The sequence below is a fragment of the Lissotriton helveticus genome, chromosome 7, assembly GCF_964261635.1.
Source record: "Lissotriton helveticus chromosome 7, aLisHel1.1, whole genome shotgun sequence".
Lineage (NCBI taxonomy): Eukaryota > Metazoa > Chordata > Amphibia > Caudata > Salamandridae > Lissotriton > Lissotriton helveticus.
Genome location: NC_136068.1, coordinates 386,191,476 through 386,208,878, shown reverse-complemented (window position 1 = coordinate 386,208,878; position 17,403 = coordinate 386,191,476). Strand labels below are relative to the sequence as shown.

Below are 17,403 nucleotides of genomic sequence, written 5' to 3'. Positions count from 1 at the left end.
CGTGCCGGCTTCTCTACTGAAACCGCCTTACTAGGCGTCACAGAAGCCATTAGGAAGCACCTGGATGAGGGCCAAACTGTCGCACTCATACTGTTAGATTTGAGTGCGGCGTTTGACACCATCTCGCATTCCAAACTACTGACCACATTAGATAACAACGGCATTAGAGGTGCAGCTCTTCACTGGGTCAGATCTTTTCTGTTACATAGGACCTTTCAAATTACCTCGTCCATTGCTTGCTCGGACACCTTCAGTGCCCCACACGGTGTCCCACAGGGCTCTATCCTGAGCCCCCTGTTCTTCAACATTTACTTTCGACCTCTAGCCGATCTAGCAGAAAGTCCTGGTCTCACCCTAATGACCTATGCTGACGACTCCCAAATCATCTTTTCCCTGACAAAGCCAAAATCCCCAGACCCCTCTCTTCTCAGACAGGGACTCCTGAACATCTTCAGTTGGATGTCCATCAACCAACTGAAACTAAATGGCGATAAAACGGAGGTCATACTCCTAGGTAAAGACAAACATCCGTGGAACCCCTCCCACTGGCCATCTGAACTAGGGACCATTCCAACTCCTGTTGACCATGCAAGAAATCTGGGCATCTCCCTCGATGACACTCTATCCATGAGGCAACAGGCAAACAAAGTAGTCAGTATTTGTTTCACCATAATGAAATGGCTGAGAAAGATCCTCTGGATGTTGCCCCTTGCTACTCAAAAGACCGTAGTCAATGCATTGATAACATCACGTCTTGACTACGGGAATATCCTGTACCTAGGATCAAATCAGGCTGTGATCAAAAGGCTGCAGCTCGCCCAGAACTCAGCAGCAAGACTGCTCTGTGACATCCCCAAATTTACCAGTGTATCGAAACATTTGAGGGACTTACACTGGCTTAGGATTGATCAACGCATCAAGTTCAAAGCCCTCACCTACATGTTCAGAATTAAAAACTCAACAGCCCCCAAATACCTGCAAACACTGGTCACCCCTTACATCCCTGGAAGGATGCTGCGCTCCCACTCAGGAGCATTCTTTGTGATCCCCAGATACAAATTGGCAAGAATTGGTGGTAGATCTTTCTCTGTCCTGGGACCCACTCTTTGGAACTCCCTCCCAATCAACATCAGGACTGAGGTAAACTATGCCAGTTTTAGAAAGAGCATCAAGACCTGGCTCTTTAACAAATAATTCTCTGTAACCCTCAAGCGAAACTTTGTGATCAGCATACCTGTTGTCGGCGCCGGGAAACCCTTCTTGGGTAGCTGTGCGCCATACAAATGGAAAAAATAAAATAAATAAAATTAATCAATGAGAGATTGAGTGCTAGAAGAGCTTTTGCCACTATATGGAAGATGTCTATGTGGATATCAACCTATGGAGAGCATATGTGTGCTGAGTATCCTCTCGTGGAACCTTTCTCAGTAACGAGGCACACAGGTGGTTATTGATGCTCCATAGTATGCCTCCCTTGGGAGAAGAAAGCATGCCTTTCTTTGTCCAGTGCTAATCTGAGCCTAATAGTTATTCCATCTGAGACTCCCAGGAGGGCTGGCAGAACCATACTTGGGTGGAAAGGAAGGGTGTTCTGTGGAAGATAACTCACTGGTATGATTGAAATGAGAATGATCTATTTTCCTTTGCTACTGAGAGCTATATCTAATTGAAACGGAGATTTGTGTGTATTTGGAATGGCAGTGTTTTGATGACAAGTTATTTTTCCTTTCTTAAATCTGGATAGGAGTATAATTTACACTGTGCAAGTCAATTTATTTACCTTGTGTGTAATGACATGATATTGCAGCGATGGGAGTTAACTTTGCCTTCTGAAGGTCACAGGGCCTACATCTGTGTTTTCATGGTGAGATCTCTTATTGTACACAATAGTAGAAGGGATAGAATGGCTGATCTTCTCAACATGTCTCAAGTCTCAATGTACCATAACACGACCTTTGATTATTTCCACTTTTTGAATGACATTTTTTTCTTTTTTATCTATTCAAGGTTACACCTATAAAACAAAGAAGATCAACACCAGCTCTGAGGCAGTATATAATGAGGTAAGATACATTTAATGTCAGCATTAAAGGAGGGTCGTTCCATTGGAATTCTTGAGTCGCGAGGCAGGTGGTGTAGAAAGAATGGGTACTATGGGCAAGACTATCATTGTCTCCAGTGTCAGTACAGGCTTTACATCTACAGTTGTCATGTACTTGATGGATGTTTTGAAGGGCTTGGTCGGCAAATACATAGGAAGAAATCTTCTATAAATGGAAGTGGCAACCTGCAGACCTTGCAGCTCCCCCCACAATGCACTCCATATGTTGTTGTTTGAAAAATGTTCTGCACTTTGAATCTTATTTCATGGAATTCGATTACCAGCTAAAAAAAACATTGGTTTAGGAAAATTTATAAATAAGTATTAACTGCCACGTCTTGTCAAACGGCATAATTGGCGTACTGAGGGTTTGTTGGTTGGGCAGCTTCCATAAAACAGATAATGGCAATTGGATTGTGGTTAATTTTAACCACCTACACCTGGTGGGGTTTATCTTGGAGAAGTGTGGCAATTGGTGTAAACTGTCCCAATGTATCCAGATGATTCCATTAGGCTAGTTTTATCGCACCAGAATGAGCCCCATGAATTATACATGTGGCAATGATATTTTTTCCATCCCTACAAAAAATCGCTTTGGACTGCTGGAAGAGGCTGATTGACTGACAAGGGGCACCCTAAGTATGTATACAGATTATTCATGTAGGGGAACCGGGGGTTTTACTGTCTCACCATATTTTGTCTTATTGAGGCCATGTTAGTGATCCAAAACAACAGGGACTTTACATACAAGAAACAGCACAATGAGGCAACAATGCTAAATTCGAAAGAAACATTTCATGCTACATGGCACTTGTGTGACTATTAATTGTCAATGTAACTAGCAAAATATTGGAATAGACATGCCATTTTGTTTTTAACATACATTTTATTGACACCATCAGGATATCTGGCGTCACAATGCCTCAACAGTCCAGATAATTCCTCTTCATCACATAACAAAGTAAACAACCAACAGTAGTCAGACATTGCACCTCCCAACACCCCCATCCTCCCAATTCTCCCTTTTGCAAGCCCTACCCAACCAAATAGCTTTTTTCAGAGTGCAGCCTTTTGATGTTCCTCTGTGTCCTGGGCACTCTCCGTAGTTCCTGATGTCTACATCTAGATTCTCAACCCCATAGCCTATCAGCACCAAACTTATTCGCAGGTAATCAGCTCATGCCTGTCAGATTTTGTTATATTCCCGTGGACAGCCACGGGCCTTGTACACCGATCTTTCCATACACATGCAGTGGTCCAGTCTCTTTTTCCATACCCCCACCGACAGGAGGTCCAAATCCAGTCGCGCCCCATGCAGGTAAGAGCGATAGGGCGGGGTGTTGAGGCAATTTGATAGACGACGACAAGGGAAAATGTTATTTATTTTTAGTTTTACCTCGGCATCGTCTATCGAACCCCTGCCCCCCCCTACACTGCCTCACTGCTCTTACCTGCATGGGCCGTTCCTATCCGCATCCTTCCAATGTTGAGTGGACACGGTCCCCCAGTCGGTGGCGATCAAGAGTGCCAATTGAAGTTAGGCTAATTTATTTAGCCTCCTCCCACTCCTCATCTGAAAGTTCTTCCACGCCTGCCCCCAAGTAATGCGTAGCTCACTGAAGGAGTCGGGCTGATTAAGGAGCAATGAGCCATAGACTTTCACCTGTTTATGGTTCCCCCAAATCTTCCATGAGCAGTTTGCCCTCTGAGGGAATGAATTTGGGCAGGTCCTTCAACTCCTCAATGTATGGCATTAAAGCATGCTTGAGCAGTCAGTAGATATTGATACAATTGTGTTTGGTTTTAGGCGTATTCTGTCTGTAGGGTTTGAAATGAAAGAAATGTCATTTGGGAGCCTTTATAGCTCACGGCCTATCATATTTATTCGTTATTTATGTGAGAAATTTTGATGGGATCTCCAGAATACTAAGTACTTGGGTATATTTCAGTTATTTCCATAAAAAAGCCAAATAAAGCAGGAAATAAACCATTTTTATCTTCATATTGTGTTACATCCTTTCGAGTAAGATGTTTCATATAACTCCTCCTGGTCAATATACTGTAGAAGTAGCCTTCTTTTTGGGAGTGGGGGTCGAAGGGAGGGGACACATTACAGGGGCAATGTGGAAATGAATCCCTAAATCTCAATCAACTTTTTATCAAAGTTTCCTTTAGCTCTATTGTAACTACTTAGCAACAAAAAGTTGTTCTGAAAAACATTGTCTCTTTGTTACTCACATGTACAGGCATCCCACTCCACTGTCCAATGTACTCAAACCATGCCTCTTTCAAGTCACAGAAAGTCTGCTACCCCGTAGCCACGTTTAGGCTTTTGATGCTTTCCTCTCACCTTCTCCGACTCCTGTAACACATGGGGGTCGATTGCGATTCGGGAAAAACCACTCCGAATAGCCATACGGAGCGTTTTTCCTTACGAATTGTACCCTGCAACGTCCCCCGTACGTTCGACAAAGTATGATTCGTACCAGAAGCAGGACTCCGCACGAATCGTACAGAGTCCGTACGAATCAAATCCCCGTCTGAATCTCCCTCGGAACCCGCTGTACGCCACATCCGTACAGTTCGCGGCTGGTTTTTCCGACCCAGCAAGTACGAATCGTGTCGGGTACGCACCATACAAAGCTTTTTTTATCGGAGCCGAAAACGTCCGGAGAAGCAGAGTTCGCCTCGAAACAGGTACCGAACGCCCCCCCCCGGGTACGGTGCGTACAACCCATGATCGCAGGGGTACGGTGCGTACCCCTGCGATCATGGGGTGCACGCACCGTACCCCGCAATCGCAGGGTGTACGCACCTTACCCCATATTCGCTGGGTGTACGGTGCGTACACCCTGCGATTGCGGGGTACGGTGCGTACACCCCATGATCGCAGTGGTACGCACCGTACCCCTGCGATCATAGGGTGTACACACCCTACGGTGTGTATGTGAATGTGTGCTTTTCCGTACGAATCGCCCTTATCTGACGTGGACCGTACGAATCGCGTCCTCATCCCCCAGTCCGGATCGTACTCGTCGGTTCGTACGACATGTTCACGATTCGTACGGAGAGGGCTCCGGAAAAGAATTGTACGGCCGATTTTTTTCCCGAATCGGAATCGACCCCTTGGTGTTGGAACAAATTTTGGGGAGGGGGTGCTTCCAACTATATTACATTACTAAAGTAAAAGGATTGTGAAAAATCCAAACGTCACACAAAGGACACGTATTGCAAATAAGCCACACCCATTCAGCAGAAGAGTGGTTAAGGTGTTGTTTGTAGCAGTGGGGCATTTTGGAGCACACTATTGCAAACATATATAATTAAAGCACAGTGTGGTAGCACACAGTCAATTACAGAAAGCACTGTTGGGATTCAAATGGCGATAAAGTTAGCACTGACACAATTTTACTGATAAAACTATGTAGGGCATAAACGACAATGTGAGGAAATAGTTTCAACAAATATTTATAATGTGCACATCACTAAATTGAGATTAGCTATGATCCTATGAACGCTTTTTGCCATCACACATCCGAATTACAAACTAAAGTTTGTGCTTTCCTAACTGCTGGTATGTTTTGAAATATTTGTACAGTTCATTTGCTTTACAAAATGAAAATCCTGTTAATTTGGAGTCAGAGAAAGAGAAGTAAACACCAATCCACTTGTAGAACGAATAAACAGCAATTTGTGAGAAGATAAAGCCTGACATTTGACCTCTGTCTTTAAACGCATGGAAAATGTAGCATGATTTAAAGGCATCTTTATTGCTCATTCATCTTCTGAGCTTCAGCATGGTTATTTTAGGGATGCAGCACCCCTACTTCCCGGCTTATGCCTTTAGCTACTCTTCCTCTCAATCATATACTGAGGAATTTTAAAAGGTCTCCATTTGAATTTCCTTTAAATTGCTTGCAGCAACTGCCTCTGAGGTGAATCAAGGACTGAGGTGGAACAGGGTCGTCAAAGTGAAACTAGCTTTTTTAAAATAGTTTCACACTTTTTGCACATCTCTTGATTCAATATAACAGACGCCATGTCACTGTGATTGCTGGACACTGTCCAAGAAAATGCCAAGATATGGGGGCACATGCATCAATGGAAATTGCATTTGCAAATGGTGCAAATCACAAAATTCGGCTGTTTGCGAATGCAATTCAATTTTTTGGGATGCATTAACATTTTTGTAATTTTCGCAATTTAAGAAATCGCAAAATTGCGATTTCTTAAACTGCGATTCCTTATTTTTCGCAATTAAGGAATCGCAAAATGCAATATTGATGCATGTGCCCCATGGTCCTCACCTTCATGAATCCCATCCAAATTGCTTAAGGTGTCTCTTTCCAATTTGCAAGCATAGAATGACTCCAGGGTACTGCAGCTGACTTCACTTGTTTTATGAATTTTGTGGCACAATCAGCTTCTTTATAAATCCTTTAGTACTCACGCTCAAACTGTGTGATGCCCCTGAAATAGAACCACTGCCTTTTACTCATACCAAATCACAAGCGTATTGCGGATCAAAAGGGAAAGTTTGATGACACAAGATGGTTTGAAGACTGCAACATATTCCGAATATTCTGAATTCCGAAAGATATTGTGAAATGCTTATTTCTCATTACCTAAATACCTTTCGATGTTTAAGCTTCCGGTTTTGGAGTGGCACTTCGAATCCTATGTTTTTAAGGCATTTTTGGGCACAATCATGTGCAATATCTCCAAACTCTAGCTCTCATTTCCGTTCATTTTCAATTTCCTTGATGGCAAGGCAGTTAAGTCGTCTAACTCTAGGACTAGGATGCATAGTTGATCACAAATTGGGCTGTTATATTCTAATTCATGCTTCTTATTATGTTATAATTAGGGCTCCCGGTTTTATGGTATTTTCTTTTGTGACATTTCCATCTGTATTTATCCATATTTATTTTCTGTTGACTTTATCTTGATTTATCCATATTTATTATGTGTTTTGTGAAAATATAAAGCTGAAACTGGTATGTTTACACATTTATTTTATAAATATGCAGTCATGCTTCAATGCCTCCCAGGTTTCAGTGATATGAACATCTGCAGAAGATAAATCAATGCATTTATATGAAAATATGTCATTTCAGCATGAGCCTTGTGCAGATCTACTGCCATTTAAGCCTGTTCACTAAATATCCTGTCTTTTTTAACCCACTTACCTATCAATCCACACATTTATTGGCCTGGCACTAATGGCAAAGTGTATTTAGAATCACCTAAAAAGCACCCGATTTCCGTTTTTATTCACATTTAACAATAAACACAGACAAGAAAATAAATGGTTTTCTGTCTGTATTTATCTGTAAAAATCAGTAAAAACGGAAAAAAGGGAGCCTTAATTATAATGTCACTGTTGCTGTCATGCTTTTGGCACATGCTCTTGTCTTGAGCTGACTGGCTGTTTGTGAAGGTGTCAGCATTCTGTGTTTGGCAGTTAAGGGATGTGCTGACTACCCGAGCAGCTGGCGTTCTTCGGTTTATCATCTTCTCTTCAAAAATCTTTATTCATTTTTACTCACTTGCATACATTCCAATGCATCTTAACATATGTTTTATTTGATCCCTCTCAATCACCTAAACAAGCTCACATCTGAGCTTTTTGTACAAATCAAGGAAAAGATTGTTGGAAGTGAAATGACAACATGTAGAAGGTTGAAGTCTGTAAAGTTTGTGTGAATTAATATAAAGATCTCGACTTGTAGGAAAGTTGTCATATTTTGACCAATGAAGAAAACACATTTTTGCAGCTATTGTGGTAAACGTTAACAAGTATGATTATAAGACAGCCAGAGAGAGCCAAAGCTATAAGTTGGTAGAAAGGAGACGCAACATTAGATTTTAACACTTTAAAAGCAAGAGAGGTAGGTACCCCTCAATTACAAAAGACCACCACTATAATGTCTTGCGGAAGTTGAGTTGCATGAGTGGAAATTGAGAAAAATCCATTTATAAGTGTGTCAGTTCTTGCCCAGGTTTCTTGAAGACAAATTATCTGATATTTAGAAGAAGTGTATACTCAGTTACTATCTGTCAATATATTGTTAATACCCTCTACAGTCCAAAAAACTCACCAGGATTACTTTCCATCCCTACTTTCTTCCATTTGCCACTGGTGTTTTATTTTTATATTCTTGCTTTTTTTCTCCTTTTTTGCCTTTCTCTTACATGGGTCGAAGTCTATAGACACTGATCTGGTTTTATGCTGTCCGCATGAGACTTGTGTTGACAATCACTAATTATAGTCCTGATAACATATCAGAAACCCATTAAAACTTTAAAATAAGCTAAGGTGAAAGCAATAGGTGAGTTTCTCATGTGAAAGTAGACCGGTCAACCATTGTTAACTATTTTACCATTTTATATCCTTCTATTGAAAACTGCTTTTGCAAGGTGGTTGGTTCTCCTACCCTTCCCAACTCAAGCAAGTTTTGAACTGCCCAAAATGGTCATGCTACCGTGCCTTTAACTCCTTCCGTGCTCATGACGAGCTCAGCTCGTCATGAGGCACGGTGGCGCTGTGCTCATGACGAGCTGAGCTCGTCATGACACGCGCGGCACTCACACGCGGGGCTAATTCCCCAGCTGTGCTGAACGTTCTGAAAAATGGGTGTGGTCATGACGAGCTCAGCTCGTCATGAGCACAGCGCCACCGTGCAGCGTGACGAGCCGAACTTGTCACTAGCACCGTGGCCCTGCGCGCGCACCCTCTCCCCCAGTGCCACGGGGGAATTAGCCCCGCGGCGAAGAGGTTATACCATTGTGTGAACCTGCCAATCATAATCCCTAGTGTGCTCTTCCAACAATTAATACACTAATCACTGACTTGATATGGGGGCAGGGACGCCATAGTGTTAACTTGGCTAAACTACAACTTTCAACGGACAGAGGAGGGAAATGGTGCTCCTGACTTTAAAGCGTATTGTTTCGCTGGACAGCTGCAGTGTTTGTCATATTGGCTGGCCGGCTGGCAATAATCTATTAGAAACAGACATTTTTGAGGCACAATTGCCACGTGGCCAACTGCACCGCCTGCTGTAACCTGGGTCCCCGTCACTGCCTACGCCCAAGTTACTGTTATGAGTTGCGTTATTGAACTGGAAAATGTAGATGAAATATTCCTCAGATTCAGCGCCTCACACACCCAACATACCACTGCGAGGCCTCCCCACTGCCTCTGGCATCCTAACGAGGAGGAGGCTGACACTCCGAGAATGAGAAGCGGTCACTACAGTAGGTGATCTGTTTGCGGAGGGCTCCCTTATGACACACAAGAACGTCATACATACCCATTCAATCACTGACACCCTATTCCTGATGCATGACAGTCTTTTCTAATATATGCGCAAAAATTGGGCAGTTGATGATCATGAGCCACCAACTTACGAGTTATTGAGGGCGTTGCAGACAATGGCACATGGCCAGCACTTGGTACGATGACAATATAGAGGCCCCAGAGACCATTTAATGATACCACTTACCACACTAAGGGAGAAATAGGAGGCAGATCTGGGTAGGGCACTCGCTGACAAAGAATGGGCACAACTGCTGGAATACCCCCAAAAAAGTGTCTTATAATTTGCGATTCAAATGTATTCAGTATGCCATTCTACATCAAGCACACTGAACACCACATCAACTAAATTGAATATATACTGCTGGTTCCTCTGTATGCCCCCAGTGGCAAATAAAGTGAGCAGACCTGATCCACATACTTTGGGCTTGTCCTCAGATATCAGAATACTGGGTGGGGGTAACCAGAGTGCTGGAAGAGGTCACTGGTCAGGCCCGGTGGGATACTATGTTGTGTTGTGTATTGGGGTTACCCGTTGGCCCTAAAGGCTCTAAAGTACTGATGTGATTCACAAACCTGGCATTATTGTTGGCAAAACGCCTTCTCATCTGGCGTTGGAAGTCCCCTAGGGCTCCGAGCCTGACGGAATAGCGAGAGGAACTGAAACAGTTGGGTCTAGCGGAAAGTCCGTCCCTTGGGCGAGAGGAATAAAAGGGACTCCGCAAAATACCAATCTCGATGGAGTGGGACGTATTACTGGAGAGGTTATAGGCACACAACCCAGATACCGGGATGGATGCGGTGTCACCGTGAAAAGTGCTCCTAGCTCCAGACAGGGTATTGTTCTGGCGCTCACAGATACACTGGATCCATGGTCACTGGTTTTTGCTGGGTTTATCAATAAGCAGCACTCAACCCGCGCAGACACCCCCCCTATCTTTATCACAATCCCTCCCCTTTCTGGGGGTCATTCCCTTAGCGAAGGTTCTTTGGTGACACTTAGGAGTTCTGGTTTGATTGGGTATCTAGATGGGGGATGCAGAGTATTGAGCACTTTGTTATTGTCCGTGTTCTTTCAATTGCATAAGATGCAACATGCAGGATACCGGAAGCTAATGACCACAATGTGATAATATGCGATTGATTGTCACAAGGTATTCTTACATATGAGATGAACACCAATGTCCTGTATAGTAGCCTGTTTATAGTGACAAAATGCAATAAAGTTTGTGTTAAAAAATTAAAATAAAGGTGTGACATTTAATATTCCCACTCCAATCCAACCATACAGTGAAAAGGTATTGGACACTAAAGGGTTACTTACATTTACCTGACCCACTCCAATCTAAACCAATTTGGGGAAGTCGTTGGACACTAAAGGGATGACCTTTACTAGTCCCACTCTAATCTATATAAATTTGGGGAAAATATTGGACACCAAATGGGTTACATTTACTATTGCCACTCCAATATAAACCAATTTGAAAAAGGGTTTGGACTCTAAAGAGTTTACATTTACTATTCACACTGAAATCTAAACCATTTTGAGGAAGGTGTTGGATACTAAAGGGATTACATTTATTATTCCTGCTCCAATCTAAAGCAATTTGGGGAAGGTGTTGGAGACTAAACAAGTGATTTTTTTTCTATTGGCACTCCGATCTAAACCAATTTGGGGAAGCCCTTGAACACTAAAGGTGTGATGTTTACTATTCCCACTCGAATGTTAACAATTTGGGGAAAATGTTGGACAACAAAGGAGTTACATTTACTGTTGCTACTCCAATATAAACCAATTTGAGGAATGTGCTGGACACCAAAGGGGTTACATTTACTAATCCCACTCCAATCTAAACCAATTTAGGGAAGGCATTGGACACTGAAAGGATAACATTTACTATCCCCACTCCAATACAACTAAATTGTGGGACCTTGTTGGACACTAAAAGGGAGACATTTACTATTTCCATTCCAGTCCATACCAATTTGGGGAAGGTATTGGACACTAAAAGGGTGAAATTTGATATGCCCACTCCACTATGACTATATTTGATAAAGATGTTGGAAATTAAAGAGGTGATTTTTACAATAGGCACTTTACTATAAATAATTTTACTCAAGTTAATAAATATTAAATAACTATAATACACAATTAATGATACATACTCATACACATTTTTTCCTATAAAATAAATATAAAAACTATCTAAAAAAACAGCCCTAAACTACAAACCAATTTGAAATCCTAATATTAAACAATGGTTATTACTATTAATAGTTGAAATATTTTCATTTTTTTAACATTCCTGAACTTTAAACCATAAAATAATAAACTATTATTCAAAATGTAAAAATCATAAAATATAAAAGATGTAATTATACTTTATAATTGTATAAATATAAAAAATATATTTTTATTAACATTAATTGAAAAATAAAAATGTCTACAATTTGAACTTTTTTTGCAAAACTTTAGAAAATTTGACATTTTGCACAAAAATTGTTTTTTTAAATAAAAATGTTGCTATATATGTTGAATTTTGTAAATATATTTTTGCTATTACTGTGTATATTAATTACAATTAAAATACATTAAACAATATTACTAATACAAAATAAATGGGAAAAGTCAAAATTATTAATTTGCATACCGTCGAAATTTATAACGTATATTAAAAAAAATATATATACATATTTTTACAAAAATCCCGAAACTTAACCCTTCAAAACTCATATCCTGCTACTAGAAAAATATTAAACAATTATTCATATACATAAAAAAATATACAAGCTTCAACAATTTAATAACTTAAAAAAAACCTTAGTAAAAACACAAATATTAAAAAAGGTTAAATAAAACACAGTACAATAATGACATAATAAGTAACACTTACAATTGATATTACATACTACGATATGTGCTACATCAATATTTTTTACAACAATATTAAAAAACAACACTAAAAACATTATTTTTAACTTTGATATTCCTGCCGACAATATGTTTCATGTCCCGATATTTTTGCATGATATATTTGTATCACAATGTTTTTTCGATATTCTTTCCAAACACCAGTGCCTCCTGAGTCACTGATGAGTTGAAACATCCAGGAACTCATTGTGCATGCACTCTGGCTTTATTCCATCCTTTGCGCCTTGACGCCTTCGGGCAAAGTAGCGCTTTACAAATCTCTATTCAATCAATCACTCTGTCACTCATCCTTATACTCCTGCATTCATTGATCCATCCACTGACTCTTTCTTGCATTCACCATGTACACATCCACAATTAAACTCCCATAAACGTTCAATAACCATTTGTAAAATAAATGAGAAGTGCCTTTGTGGTTCTACTTATATGTGAGGAAAACAAGCAGATTGTGTTAGACTGACATACCCCAGGGGACAACTACACTGGAGGAAACTAGTGGGTTAGATTAAGCACAAAGTATAACAATAAAATACCAATAGGAACATTTTTCATTACGCTTCATAATTAAAAGAACATAAGACTTACCTGAAGCTACCAGCTGCCGTGTGCCTCAGTGTTACTCTGATTTCTGGTCCCAGGAGACACTGGAACAGCATCAGAGACTCCCTGTGCAGTACCTGTGCAGCTCTCATGCTATTACTAAGTATGAGGGCAGCACATGGATTAGCATGAGCAGGCTGGTTAAACGCTTGCTCAGGCACAGGGAGTCTGTGCTGTTTCTCCAACAAAATAGCAGGGTTTAAGAAACTTAACTGCGCATGTCTGTTTGGCTGGCCCAAGATGGCCGCCAAACAGACACTACTTGGGCCAGCCAAACAGACATGGGCTCTTAGAAGTGCACATACCACACCATTCCTCCTCCTTCTCATGGCCCGCCCCGGCCCTGCTCTACACATGCTGGCTCAGTCAACAGCTGAAAAATAAAACGATAGCTGCTGGCTCTGCGCCAATGGGGTGACGCTCCCCCACCATTGCGGAGGTGCTATTGCTGTCGAACCTCCAACACGGCCTCCATATTTAATAGCAACACGTTGGCCTTCTTGGGACAGTAAAACAATTATTCCCTAGTGACAATACCATACAAAGATAGCCACTTGGGTTAGAAGTAGTAGACTAAGTGGAATGTGGGGCACTATAGATGAAATTAGTAAAAAGCAAGTTGCCCTGTAGCACTGTCAGGGGAGCTGCAATATTTTCTAAAAACAAATTACAAAAATAAGAAAAATTAAAAAGGAGAAAACTAATGAACTGGCCAACTAACTAATCCTGACACGGAAGTGCGCTCATTTTCAGACAAATGTGCAGTGCGAGCAGGTAAAATGCTATCACTCATAGGGCAATAGAGCCACTGGCCCATGCTGTATGCTACCATGTATGGAAGCAGAGTTTAAAAGTCCCATGAACAGACCAATGGCAGAACAAGACTGACCAAAGACCCTCCATATATTTATATGAATGTATGTGTATATATACATATATATATATATTCAAAACTGAATCCTGACCGCCAAACGTGGCGGAAACAGCAGGCGCGGACCTCTTCAGCAATCAGCAGTGCTTAAGCATGAACAAGAGCCACAGCGCGAAAATGCGTTTTCAAAAATCCATTATATATATATATATATATTCACTGAAAAACATAGGTTTCAGGCCTTATATAGTTAGGAATTAGCATTTAAAAAAACCTTGCAAATTCACTGAAAAAACCATAGGTTTCAGGCCTTATATAGTTAGGAATTAGCATTTAAAAAACCTTTGAAATTCACTGAAAAAACCATAGGTTTCAGGCCTTATATAGTTAGGAATTCGCATTTAAAAAGCCTTGCAAATTCACTGAAAAAACCATAGGTTTCAGGCCTTATATAGTTAGGAATTAGCATTTAAAAAACCTTTGAAATTCACTGAAAAAACCATAGGTTTCAGGAGTTATATAGTTAGGAATTAGCTTTTAAAAAACCTTTGAAATTCACTCAAAAAACTATAAGTTTTAGTGGTGTTAAAGTTAGCTGGACATTTTACTCATACAAAACCATTGAAATTGCTCCTATATAGTTAGTTGTACTAACTATATTTCGTGCACCCGCAATCCCATGATGATGATGTCACATATTAGATCATTCATGACATCAATAATTCTATTAGCGGATAACGTTTTTATATATTAAAACGTTTTTTAAATCTCAAATGCCTGCTTTGCTAACAGAGTTTTTAAGCACAGGCTCTTTTGTCTCTGGTGGCCATCTTGGGAGACTGCATATCAGAATTTTTTTAATGAAATATAAGAGGATTTGAGAAGTCACTCAAAATGTGCCCTAATTTTTCTTTCTTCAGCATTAATCATAATTTCTATGGCAAAATGAACCCCCTCATTTTGCTCCTTTGTAGATTAAATGTTTAAGTGTTAACACTTTATTCCAATCAAGATGACTTCAGGTGTGCCATACTTTTGTCATAAGTAAGACTGTTAGCGCTCTAGTTGTTCTTTAGAACACTCTGGGACATTCTGTCATTGGGCTATAGTTGGGCTACATCTGGCTGATATTTGTCTCTGGTGGCCATCTTTGGGCTACATTGGGCTACATTTGGGCTCTAACATATATATAGCCCAATGTAGCCCAATATATATTTTTTCAAACTTAATTTTCGTAAAAACCACTGGAGCACATATCTTGAGACATAGCAAAGGCACATCGGGCTACCAGTCCCTACAATTTTGCCAAGTTTGGTGGAAAACCATTCAGCCGTTCAGGCTAAAAGTGAGTCCAACCGCCCTATGGAAATTAACATGGGGAAAACACGTTTTGGGCCCCCCCTTTTATCTCGGCCCCCGCTTGACGAATCCCCCCAAACTTTCAGGGAAGGACCGGAGCGCCGCGAGGCAAAGTTAAGGAAAATTTCAGGAAGATTCCTCAACCGGCGCCAAAGTTATTCCAAATAGAATGTTGCGATTTCCCTATGGAAAACAATCCTAACTATATATACCTACTGGCTATCGCCAGTAGGTAATATATATATATATATATATATATATATATATATATATATATATATATATATATATATGTATACAGTTTTGAATTATCTTATTACAAGAGGCTGGCAGACAGCTAAATATGTCAGGCCACCATAATATGATCTCGCACAGCATACCAGAGTGTACATTTTCTACACCCAAGGTTTGCCAAAGGAGGTAATGAACGCCAAAGCTGTGATGTGCCATGTACCAAAATACTTGTGTACAGGCTTTAAAATTATGCGTTAACAATTCAGCCTTAAATGCTAATTGGCTTTAACATATACTTTTCATAATAAATCATTCCGTTCAACTGCCATTTTTGTTACATTTCATATTATAAAGATCAGACATATGGCATCTGACATAAGTGCCGCTGATAAAGCAATCAGGTCTTTAAAATTGTTTTGTCACCATAGCCAAGTCAGGCCTGCTATATTGAACAAAAGCTTTCCCACAAGCGACCATTGGTTATAGAATCATGCAATTATAAATATATGAACATTTTCAGGTGGTAAAAACAACAATCAACTCCTGCGGGGACCTAACAAGGGTTCTAATATTGCAATTTTTCTTCCACAGGGGGTTTGTCTGAGGAGGTCGTCAACACCCTTATTTACTATGGTAATTTGTGAGATTCCATGTAACACAATCAATATGTAGTGGTGTTAGCACAGTGTAATAACTATCTGCGCTTTATTTCACAATAAAAAGTAAGGCCCACTGCCCATGTCACAATAAAGATCTCAGACTTTGACCTCTGGCAATACTTTTTCTATTGAACCAATCACAGAAATAGATTTTACTATTGGTTTGCCACTATAACCAGCTCAGCTCTACTGTACTGAATACAGGCTTTCTCACAAGGCAGCCATCTGGAATATAATCATAACATTGAAAATATCTACAAAATTACTGTTGGCAAAACAATATATGGTCTAAAAAGGATTCGCTCAGTGCAACTCTTCTTTTTCTAGGGTACATCAGAGGGGATAACCATGATCAAAATCCTTGCATAGTACAGTAACCTGTGAGATTCGATATGTACAAATCTCTTTCTACAGCCTTAAAATCCTATTGTCTTTAACATATGCTTTTAACAATAAATAAGTCAGTTCTTCTGCCGTAATTTTCCATAAAAAAATACCTCAATCCTATGGCTTCTGACATATATTTCCTCAAAGAACTAATTAAGCTTAAAGGTTTCATCATTGGCTTGTCACCATTACCAGCTAAGTCCATTCTGAGTTGTAAGCTTTCTGAAAAGACACCCCTCAGCCATGGAGTAATTAAATTGCAAATGTATAAAAAATTACGGTTGGCAAAACAATATGCAAGACTTGCTGAGGTGGGTTAATATAGATTCTTACAGTGCAAATCGTCTACCCCCTACTGCCCTTTTTGTAAATGTTTTTATAATAAGCAGATCAGGCCAATTGCCTGGATCACTGGCTTGTCACATTACCAAATCAGCCCTGCTGTACTGAACATAAGCTATCCTACTATGCACAATGTGTAATAAGAACTCTTTATCAGTGAAAGCACACAATCTCTTCCCAATCAAATGCTGTATTCAATAAAATAAACATGGAGGTGAAGCCACAGCCCCATCTCTCAGTAGGGTTCCGTACAGCTCTATTTATTTGGATAACATAAAATATGTCTAGCCAGACCGAAGTAAGGGCAAGTCTAATGCTACATAATATTATGCAGTGCATCTCCACCACAAATGGCCTTCCAGTGACATCTTTAAATATGTTTTGCTGTCTCTAGGAGGAGATTTCCAATTTTCTAAATTTGTACAGATCATTGCAGATTACAGGCTCCTTTGTATTGACAGGGACTACATCATAATTTTTGAGCAATGAGGACTTTAATCATCAGACTTTGTTTCAGAGGAAGAGATAGAAAGGTACAAAAAGGAGAACATGGAGAAAGAACTTTGAAGAGAAAGTTAGGAAATCAGTGTCAAAGAG

At 40.2% G+C, this 17,403-nt stretch overlaps 1 protein-coding gene across 1 annotated transcript in view; it reads left to right on the top strand.

Annotated features, from left to right (window-relative positions):
* The window catches only part of LOC144768501 (fer-1-like protein 4), a 936,890-nt gene that overhangs the window by 78,691 nt on the left and 840,796 nt on the right, over positions 1 to 17,403 (top strand). Inside the window, exon 2 of the mRNA XM_078652210.1 lies at positions 2,008 to 2,063. Within this exon, the coding sequence (XP_078508336.1) occupies positions 2,008 to 2,063 (56 nt within the window). The remainder of the gene's footprint in view (positions 1 to 2,007; positions 2,064 to 17,403) is intronic.